The 12,048-nt window shown below is 36.5% G+C and overlaps 1 protein-coding gene across 2 annotated transcripts in view; it reads left to right on the forward strand.

Moving 5' to 3' along the window:
* The window catches only part of LOC113230210 (protein bunched, class 2/F/G isoform-like), a 172,685-nt gene that overhangs the window by 154,635 nt on the left and 6,002 nt on the right, over positions 1-12,048 (forward strand). For both annotated transcript variants that reach the window (XM_026464028.1, XM_026464029.1), the window contains one exon: positions 8,418-8,469. In XM_026464028.1, coding sequence (XP_026319813.1) covers positions 8,418-8,469 — 52 coding nt within the window. The remainder of the gene's footprint in view (positions 1-8,417; positions 8,470-12,048) is intronic.

The raw sequence follows: 12,048 nt of genomic DNA on the forward strand, positions 1-12,048 counted from the left end.
AATAAATTGTCTTTCTTGACTTTTTACGCTTGCGGCTTATTCCATCCATTGCGTTTCGTCATCCTCATTCATTTATTTATGTTATCTATTGTGTGTTGAAACCACTTATGTCCTGCAATAACAACAAGTTACAATTCTCAGGTAATTGCGTTGTTGAGAGCAAAAAATGTAATCATTAACTCTATTTTTTTACTACCATCGCAATCAACGAATGTCGTCATTCTTCACAACAAATTTACTACGGGTCAAAATGTAACCGTTGGTCTTTATGATACCGACAATACAAAGATGGCCGTAAAAATAATTTATTCCTAGTATGTCCATAGATTTACTTAAGATAATGACTTTATTGCATTCACGTTGTAAGACGCACCATACACAGCAGCAAATGCATCTGTAATTCTAATTATTATGACTCACATTGTTCGTTGCTGATGGCGTATTCGTGAATTGTTGTCGTGAAACGCTGGTTTACCGCCTATGGAATGTGTTTTGAAACTGTCGATTTCATTTAATATTTCGTCCCCTTACTTTCTCAAACTCGTATTACTCGTACTTCAGCACAAGGTTACTGATATATATAAATTTTAAAGGCTGATTTCACATCATACTCCCTTCGTATTTCTTTCTCTTTCACACACATTTGGCTTTTACCGATTCTTATAGTAGTTCATCCAAATTAACGCCTTGAAAAGAAATTGAAAAAAAAAAAAATCGATGTCCTGAATAATCAATCACTATTTATAAGCTACATGTTAGAGAAAGTAAGGCATCGATTTGTCCCATTTAAAGGTTATCAATTACCGAAGGGTATTTATATATCCTCCCAAAAAGGCCCCCTATAGCGATGTAAGTAAGTACATACAATTTCCGATAAGCACATATTTAGTTTTTATATCTACTTTATGTGGCTTATTTTCAACGCCAAGGTTAATATGTTCATCCGTTAATTTAATCCTCTTTGTGTTAATAGAAGGATCATATACCGTGTCCTCTAGTGTCAAATAGTCGTAAACAAAGCTAGGACAGTTCAGTGTTGCCCATAGGTTACAATTAAATTCTCGCTCCTTACTTGAAACTTCTCGTACATTCTCTATTTTATTAAAACTTCAACCATTGGATCTGTTTCATAAAAGAGTTTGATCATAGTTCAAGTCACTATCTGTGATAATAGTGCCACTGCTGCAGTAGTTTCGTTTGTAGCAACGTTGTTATCAATCGACTCATAATTATGTCAATTGGTTTAAAAAAAATCATAGTAACGCTCATTTCATTACGTTTTAACATACAATGTAGTATTTTGTAATACTAATAAGACAAAAATTAACAATTGTAAAATAAAATCAATTCTCGTGTTCTGGCAACCCTGGTGTAATACAGCGTAACATAATGTGTCATAAAATTCTGTGAATAGGGACAATTTTAATAACTAGTTTTATTCATTGCCAAACAATGTTATTGCACTTAATACATCTTAACTAGATGAGATTGTAACGTTAAAAAAATATTGCACAGTTTACTCTTTTCTTCATTACCTAAATTCATGTAATCGTTTCGCCATAATGTATGCATTTTGTAAGATAGACGTTATGTCAAAGTTGCAATATTTTTCTGAATAATCTCAAGTTATCTTTTTGTTGTTCGATATATCATATCCTTAGCAGGAGTCGACTGTATGTCTCAATTTTATAAAAAATAATCTACCTCAAAAGTTTGTGAAATTTCATCTATTTGCCAAGTTTTATTATAATCGGTTTAATATCCTAGTTAGCCACCCTTAGAAGTCAAAAATGTTCTTCAAATTTAAATGGGATCAATTTTGGGGCACCCTCAACCTCATGCCGGAGTAATCGCGCAACATGCACAAAAGAAAATACAGTCGAATTGAGAACCTAATCCTTTTTTGAAATCTGTTAAAAACAATTTAATTATTCAGTACTAGTAGAACTTCATTCAGTGCAACTCTTACCAGCAATGAAATATATAACCCTAAAACAATTTCATTACAACCTTTAGTCGATGGAACTCTTCGTAACAATCAAATATGAATGACGATGAAATAATTTTGTTAACACCGTCAGTTAGTGCAACTCTTAGCAACACTCAAATTTATAACGCTAAAACAATTTTATTATGACCTCCGGTCAGTACACCCTTGGCAACAATCAAATTCTCGTACGACTTGGAGTCACCAAGACAATTTTATGACGACCTCCAGTCAGGTACAATTCTTAGCAATAGTCGAAAACCTTTTTATTATACCTTCAGCCAGTGTGCTACTACTATATCTGCCATGGTTAAATTACTACTTAATATTTTCCCACTGTATCGGGTTCATCTACAATCCGAAGAACATCAGTTATATTATCTTTTGTTTACTCGCCTTTATCGCTTTCTCGTGATGTCACAATTCCTCTAAATAAAGATTGATTGCCAATGGTGGTGATCAGATTGCACAGAAACGACTGAAGTGCTCCAACCGGTTTACGAAGAGGGTGAACGGCCATTGGACTGTCAAATTCGCGAACTTTTTTCCTTTACTGGAATGTAGCCAATCATATTCCGTATACATATGTATATATAACAATAATCTCGTCATGATCTAAAGACACTTAAAAATATTACAGAGGGTCGTGTTCTTATGATTTCTTGGCATTTAAAATTTTATCCGTGTTGCGAAACATGAACCCTTCAAACAATATATGGAAGCTAGTGCAGTAATGACTGCTACAATTGCTTGATGGCACTCGTCTAGCAGTCTCGTTGATAATGCGCGCCCTGTTGCCTTGTTGACTTGACGTGGCCGTGTCCTCAGAACATCTCAAGCGTTTGCACTGCCTGCATGTTTACTTCAAATTTTGTTACCCTCCGCTTTAATTTTTATTTTTAAGCCAATGAAATTTGGACTCCTTTCAGTGCTAATTAAAACCTCTGACTATTACTAAATCGAAACTTAGAATTTTTTTATGTTAAATAGACGCAAAAACAAGAGTCGAATCGGTCAGCCTTGAACCTAAATGATTGTATCATTAAAACAAATGCTTTAGCGTTAGGTGCGGCATTAACAGAGTCATTCTTGTTTTAAAGCACGGCAGTTGTGTCGCAAAAGCGTTGCCTAGGTGTTTTGAGGCGCCATCGTAACCCGTTGTAGGTAGAGTCGTGCGCGCGCCACTTGCTCCGGTCTGACCCCCTCCCCGCTGCAGCCGGCTCGGGCCCAGTGTGCCGCAACGCGTCGATCCGGTCGCCCGCGTATCGTCATAAACTATTTTAAAGCTTTTCCATTTGTCTGAAACACGTACAACGCCCAAAAACATTTAGTTCACAAACACGGCTCGACAGTCCCACGCGAAAAAGATAGACGAAGTGGAAACCATGCAAACAAAACTCATAAGTTCAAGTTACTCGTCCATCATGAACAAGCAAGACCTCCTCAGAGAAGTCGTCGTAAAATACATCGACTACTTTTATCCAGTGTGAGTACCTCTTTGATTTCTGCTCGTAGTAAATTTGACGCATTGCGGCTGTCATAAATCATGGCCCAGTGTAGTCTGTGAAGGTTCTCACAGTGCTCAGCTAATTACGAAGCCAGTAAGTCGGTGAAGGTTCTACGGCAACGTGGCCGAGCTGGTTGCAGCGAGACAAAACGCTGTGATTGGCCGACGTCGACGCTAGCCTATTGAACCTAGTCGTCTTTCGTCCGACTGCTGTATCGATCCAATGCACTAAGTAGCGTAGATTTTCACACACTGCAAAACAAACGTGATTCTACCATGTAATTGTCTGTAAAATCGCTAACAAGTCAACAAATTCTGGTGCATATTTTAGTTGCTAACAGGATCTTCATGTGACTAATAGGTCTTATAATATTCACGGTCATTACTCGACAGCAATGTTATTTCGGAAACTTCTGCATTAATTTGTATAGTTTATTAGAGTGAATAAGTTATATGTAATTGTAAATGGCGCCGAGTTATTTTGCAATCCGTTCATTATTAAGCCATTCATAACAAGCGGCTGCTTTTTGGACAACCATTTAGAAACCTTGCGTGACCAAATCGCATGACAAACACGGGCTCCACTTCATTCCCTCGTGTTCCACTAATGTCCATTGTGTACAATTCATTTTATTGTACGTATCCTAGTTCACTTTAGTATTTACTACTACCATGTGAAAAACTTATTACTTTTAAGTTTATCGGATCACGTAATTCACCTTTATATTCGTTCACATTAAGCGTAGTCTTAATTTACTTCTTACCGGAATCAGCATCTCCGCTTTTGACCACAATTTTGATAACTAGTTACTTCGATTACTCGCTCAAATTGAAAGGTACTGTGAATGGTGTTATGAAATGTAGCCGCAAGATGTAACGGTTTCTGTTGAGCCACTAGGCGCCAACCATCAACTATGTCGACACAACTAGATACCCGTTGATTTCCCCTCAACGACCTTGCATACAGTGTTGACTCGCTACACGATAATAATGCCGTGCAGTACAGCGATAATCTATCACCATGCAGAATTATAACATGCCGCTTTGTGACTCAGCAGCTCCCAATAGAATCGTTTGCGACTGGTCATTACGAATGATCACTTAATAAACGCTCCCAACTATAGCGCCTGAAATGTCAGGCTGTTCTGTGCAATGGAATACATTAGAATGTTCTGCGCTTGTAGCTAATTGAAATTGCCAAGCGGCACATTAAAGTGAGTGTAGTATTTCAGTGCGTGACTAAGACGTTGAATTTTCATGCGTCCACTCCTACCGTGACCTTTCTGAATCGGTATTGTCTTTCAAATGCAGCGCAATTGGAAAGTAGGTAATTTACAATGCCTTTTGTAACAATTAGCATAGTTGTCACTTCTATTTTATTTTTTTCTAGCAGAATAGCATCAAGTTTTACTCTTGCCTCAATGAGTAAGACCTACTCAAAAAGCATGTCCACAAACAATCTCATTGACTTATTAGTTCATCGATCGACTGTAAAATGATTATAAATACGTATTTGACTTCTCAATAACAGAGACGACGATAAACAAGTGTATACATTTTATTTAACACATTGACATTTCTTCATCAAGTTTCCATTAACAACTTTTTGCTCCATGCATTCGTATAGTTTATTGCACAATCCTTGGCCTGACTTCATTGTATGCGACTCTCAACAAAAGCTTATCATCAAAACAGGTTTTATAATTGACTATAACGACTGTAGTATTATATTCGGCGCATGCTATTTTTAGTAACATGGCTATGTAACGAGTAAAAAACGAGGTCTGTCTTTTTGTGTTGGGAAAAGTTTGATTGCGGATGAAATGTACTGATGCTTTGTTTTACAATTAATGCTACTTTTGGTGCTTTTTGTTCTTAAAGACTTTAAGTACGGAATTGAGTACACAAAACTCATGGGCTACACGCACGTGCATGATGTAACGACAAAGTACACACTTTATCACAAACACGTCATATCTTTTCTTTGTTTCATTTGTATGTATATAACTTACTCACGCACCCTTTTTACAGCCTTATATCTCAGACGCCAAACTTGAAGAAGTCCTTTGTTGCCAAACGTCTGTCTAAAAACGCAGTAACAGGTTATTTTTATCGATGAGTTTCAACGTTCATGTTTGCCGAGAAATGCGCCGTTGCCAGGTGGATTTCGCTGACTGACACATGTGAAACTGCTTAAGTTATATTTGGCAACGAACCATATTTCCCATATTGGTATAATGATCATTCGTCTCTGCAGCAACTCGTGGCATTTTAAGACGTAAAGAAATTTAAATATGATAATTGGTTTTTCGAGTTTATATCGTTTTTAAATCTTTGCAAACTGTCGTCGCCTCCACAAAGTACTTTCTCTGCTACTCGGGTTTCACCGGCTTGTGTTTCAACTTTTTCATATACCTTGTCACCGCGTGCAATTTTGTTAACTTGCGTAATCAGCCACAAGAGACTAAAAACTTGTTTTCGTTGCTAGATCCGTATAGAGAAAGTAAAAATGTCTACTGTTATTGTCAACCCCCTTATCCATAATTGTCGCGTATTTGAGTTAAAATTGTGAAGAAGCTACGGTCATAGATATTTCATTAATTTTGTATTAGATCCCCAAGTATTTGTGAATTTACTAGTTGGAACGTTATATTAGTATTTGATCACGTGATCCACGGTTGCTATTCAATATCTTTCGATCGATCGAAATCGAACCATGGCCGCAAGTCTCATTTTCTACTCTCCAATGAGTTCAACTTCAGCGTTGTGTTGTTCACCTCGTTGACGCGACTCGGAATCCAACTCCGGAGAAAGTCAAGTACGCTCGTACGTCGTGCTACATACTAGCTACCGGTCGATTACACCAGCGAGATTGGATCATAATGGATAAGTCAGCAGTATGCATCTTCGGCGAAGTAAACTGTGTCGTCACCTGCACGTGGCCGTTAGCCGCGTGCTGCTCTCGTGACACTTTTACTTCGACTATGCATGTGTATTGTTTTAACACCTATTATGGTTATATAAACAACAGCTAGTGTTGTAGTACCTCTCGTGGCAGCAATGAGTTATCTCGCAACAAATACTGAATTCCGTTGGTTCGTACACTTATTGCAATTGTGATGCATTACTGACTGCTTTTTCTTTAATTTGCATTAGTGGTCGGCGGCGGACTGTCTGAGAGGCATCAATAGGGGTTTCTGGGTCATCGTTCACATCTGCGTCGAGTGGGAGTTGTTGTTGATGTGTACGCTCTTAGCAACTGCGTAGAGGGCTTTATTTGCATTGACGTGTAATTGTTTTTTATTGACATAATATTCTCTACATTTGAACACTATATTCCAATAAAAATAACATCTACAGCTTCTGTTTCATTGAATTCAGCTATTGCTATTGTTCTCAATATTGTTACAATACATCAGTGAATGGTTTACAACTCGGGTCAATGATTTTGCAATGTTTACCCGCTACACCCTATTAGTGTAATCATCCGCACCGCAATCGACGGAAGCTTTTCTTAAAATTACCGGTTTATATTTGTTCAAGTGTTTTAGTTACTTTTAATGCAACATATCTATTGGCGACCAGCATCATATAATTCCTTTTGGCCGTTGGTTTTTATAATTATAGTTCTTTTTTGTATCTGACAGTACCCTTCAAGTATAAATATAAATATATAAATATTAGACAAAATCTCATACATAGCTCTGATTTCAAAGTAAGTAACTAAAGCTCTTTTGTTATGGGAATGGGAAACTACGACGGTACCACAAACACCTAAACCCAAGACAGTATTAAGTTTTCTACATTGACCCGGCCGGGGATCGAACCCGAGACCTCAGAGATGGCTACATCATGAAAACCGGTGTGCAAGCCACTCGACCACCGAGGTCGCTTAAATAAAAATAATAAACAATTAATTGAATTACGCAACAGTAAGAACTGTAATATACAATCCAAGACAGTGCTACCTTCTGCGGTGCCCTCGCATCAGCGTCGTTCAGTATACCTTAACCTGAAGCACATGAATCGCCTCTGACGTTACCAGATCAAACTAAAAATTAAGTGCACGTTCTTCTTCAACCGTAAAAGTGCAACAACAAGAATCATCTTTAATTTTTTTTATCCTCAAAAATATCATAAGCTGCTGCACGTTATAAACGTATAATCGAACCGTCTTTACGAAAGCTTATCCTGCTAGTAAGAATATACCAAGTTTCGATTAACTAATGAATTCGTCAAGGTTTTTAATTTTTCTGTAAAATTTCCGTTCACATTCACATGGCGACCGCTTTAGATTTTCATTTTACTGTTTTTCAAATGCCTAAGTGTACGATAAGATTTGGTACGCATTCCTTTGAATTTTCCATTGATATACCGGACTTACATAAAAATACGGAACGAATTTTCTTCACATATTTGTTACGTAAAAAAGTTATTTTCAAATCTGTTTTCATAATTCCACGACTGTTGTTTGTTGGGTGGAATGTTTTCATGGAATTTCCCTTTTTTTCAATCTCGGTGTTTCATCGAACAACGTAATATTTTATTGTTACCTCTATACCACACGAATGTCATAAATGATTTCACATTTCACACTTTTCACACTTTTGCTGACCATTGCAAGATTATTAAGTCTGTCCCTTTCATGACACCAACCAGTCTTTCATAAACAAGATTCAAAGAGCAGTTTTAAATCACAAGCAAATATTGCAAATGCACAATTAAAACATATTAATAGTCTTCTGGCGGACGCGCCCTAATTATGCGTATACGCATATTGCAAAACATGCGTTTACGTATATTTTCTACCCCTCTACCCGGATGTGAGCAATAGTGCGTGAAAATCTCTACGTACTGTTTTGGTATGATTACTATAGAATTATTATTAAATGAACTGTGACTAATTGTATTTTTTTGTTATAGCGCATCGGGCACAAGCGCGGTGGCCATCGACAACAAGATCGAGCAAGCTATGGTAAGTTCTTTTTTTTATGTTAAAGTTGGAAGAAATAGAAGAACTAAACGACATTTCTGAAATTGTTCAAGGGAGCGGTTTATAGTTTGCAAACTTTAGAAATGAAATCATTCAAAATCTGCTGATTCTTAAAATGATAGTTATTTGTAACTTGGTCTCGCTTAGTCTCTTATACCTTTCAACCGTTGATATGTTAATCATATATTACCTCGTACACGAGTTGTAATAAAATGGTGCAACCATATTGCAACTGGTTATCTTCCTGATAAAAAACAATGAAAATAATTAAACACAGAAAAAAATTGTGTTTGTCCATAGAAAATCGCGCGGTAAATTTAAAATTTGAATTTGGAAGCAAATTTCATTTTGACCTCTTTTTTTTTAAAGTTATCGTCAGGAAGATCATCACCAGGCAAACAACGATTAAAAGCGTAACAGATACCTATCTTTAAAAATACCTCTTTAATAAAAACCTCGTTCTTGGACGTACTATGTTCCTAGTAGAGTGCTAGTCCCTATCTTCTTTTTCATGGACATTGGAAGACGTTCTCGAGCAATTTTCTTTGACCTTATTAACTTAAGAACTGTTCACCATTTAATACTATATTTAGCACAAAAATCCCGCTTTCAAATACCATAAAAGGTCAAACATATTACGCTACAAGCTTAGAATAATACAACAAAGCATATTGTTTACGTGACCGGCTTCAATCTTTGAAGTTGCCGCTGCTATTATCTGTAATTGCTGGTAAATACAGGAAATCATTCGAACGTCGCAAACAAAGGATTCGATTACTATTTATTATCCAGACTAGTGTTGCAAAGCTCAAAAATTCTGGGCCGTTTCTCAACGATCTCATTCTCTAAATTCTACCCTTAATAGTTTATTCCATAAATTAATATATTTCGTGTCTTGAGGACACGATTTTTCACTGTTTAGCAAGGTTTTTAGAAAGTCTTTATGTATTCAAACGAGAAATCCCATTTCTTACCAGCCTTTTATGTTTACTACTTCAATTAACTTTAGCTTTAGAAAATTCAATTCCTTTCATAGTACCATCCGTGAGTACTACAAAGCGCATCTTCATTAGCGTGTTATGCTTGCAGCGAAAGAGAATATAACAACAGCGCATGGGATTTAAGATTGTACGATATCATTGTCAGTCAGTCATAGGAATATGTGATGAAAGATAGGACTTCCATAAAGGGTTTTGCAAAGAAACCTGGTTTAAAGACGTGACCCTAATTATACTCTATAATGTATCCTTCTACATATGAAATTGTCTTGACCAAATAATGAAAATTAAAACGTTAGTTTGAAATAACTCACGCACGTGATTAGGGTAATTAAATTTGCAAATACAGCGGCGCTCGAAATTCTGCTTAAAATCAAATAGATACAGATCACGCGGCAATCTAATTAATATTAAATGCTAAGACCAGACAAATATAAATTGACGAAACACAGCAAAAAATAATTAAATTCAGCAAGTTACCCAGGTTGCGTAAAGATGCAACCTCTTAGGAGCACCGTGTCCGTAATGGTAAAGTTATGTATATAATACCGTTATTAGATCGTAGGCACTGTTGAATTTCTAATGACTTCCTACTTTTAATGGCCAGGAAGCGCGTCCCGTTTTAACACAGCCGTGTAAAGCACCTTAGCAAGTTACAATATATATGATAAAACACTGTTTCTGTGGATAACATTATTCCAATATTAAGTCACTATGATAGTGTCAACTTTACATAGTTATTGTCTTTCATGATTCAGCGGACCGAATAACGTTAAAGCAAACATAAAATTTACCTCTTAGCTTTTCCTTATTCATAATAGTATCGTTACTAAATTGGGCAGTGACTAAATTGACTTTATTACGTTTTGACATCGTATGTTAATTTTAATTTATTGTTCACACTAAATTGAGTAATTGTTTAATTGGAATCATTAATTACGTTTTTACTTTGTTTTATGCGTTGTTTTAAATTTCGTTATGTGTTTACCATAAATTGATGCTCCTATGTAGTATTTGTGTGAACCATCATGTCCTATTCGCGACGCCTTAATCCATGAACACAATTCTCCACGCGAGTCCAATTTGCATCCGTAGAGAGTGCATGCGCAACAAAGTTTCACTGTCCATCTGATGCGTTCTTGATAGCAATTGCGATTCATCGCTGTGCGCTATGGGCCTCGCATGCGCTCGCATCGCCTATAATTAGCCAACGCAGATGGCCTCAAGCGATTGACCTCAATCTCACCCTTATGCCCACCATCCATATCCACTGTATTTTTAAACCTTGCACGCTCGTGTCATTCTTCCAGATCCATTTTAAGTCCTTGAAGTATTACTTCCGATCTAGTGACTCTTTCTATATCATTTCACCGTTCGTAAAAACAGTTTTATCAACGTTTTACGTAGGCATTTCATTGCTTTAAGTAATCACTTCCAATCTAGCTAGCTACTCCTTTTGATCCCTTAATAACAAATCTATCGGCTCCATCTATAATTACTTGTCATTCGTAAAAATGGTTTTATCAAAATTTCATTTACGTATTTTATTGGTTTATTGTAAGCAAGATTAATATCATATCACTACTTGTTGATTGTTACGGTTACCTGTCAACCAACTCTATAAATACAAAACATAAAACCAATTGAATAGATTAAACTTTAGTCATATCTTTGTTCCCTGTTCACTTATTTACGAAATCTTCTTTGTTGAAGTGTGGTTAATCGATGATATGGTACTTAAATTCTCGAGTATAATTGTAGTAATAAATTCATTTTATTAATTTTCAAATGAAAATCTACCAACGTAGAGAAAAAGAATCAAATATTTTAGATCCATATTAAAATGTGAAGGCTCGTGTGAGTGGAACCTGTCTGCCTTGAATGGAGCACACCATCTTACGCGACGTTCGACAGATGCATACAAATTGTACATCATTTTACATTCTAGAGGTTCTCGTACATTTCGTAAGATCGTCAGCACCGCTGGGCACGTTACGTCATCGCAGCTATGTTTACCAACGTCCAGTGATGTACAGCGAACTATACTACTGACCCAGTTTTTTTCGTCCCACAGCTGTTCTAGCGCAAATCCCTTTGAATCTGTTTATCCCTTCGCATGTTTTTTAAACGTTTCAAGATTTCACGCGTGAATGTTTATAGTTCTAAATTTACACGCATTTTCGCTTGAAAACAAAATCATTTTTCGTCTTTATTTTTTTTAATTTTACGTCTCGTTGGTAATTATTATGAAGACATTTTGTACCATCACTGAAGACAACTTGGAAATTTTAGTTCGTTTAAAGTATCGCCGTATGCTAATTCCCTCATTATGTACGTGTTTTGCATGAGTCAGGCGTGACCCGGGTTCACCCGGCCAAGAATAGACGCGGAAGGAAAGCTAGTCTTGAGGTGACACAGGAGACACGCGCTTCCCAGATTTTTGAAGTTAATGGAAGCAATGAAACCAAAAACTCACTATCTACTACACTAGTCACTATCACTATAACATTTTCTACCAGACAATAATGAACGCGAATATACATGAAACCTAATTCTATCTAAG

Source organism: Hyposmocoma kahamanoa, unplaced genomic scaffold, assembly GCF_003589595.1.
Source record: "Hyposmocoma kahamanoa isolate Upper Pololo Valley unplaced genomic scaffold, ASM358959v1 63, whole genome shotgun sequence".
NCBI lineage: Eukaryota > Metazoa > Arthropoda > Insecta > Lepidoptera > Cosmopterigidae > Hyposmocoma > Hyposmocoma kahamanoa.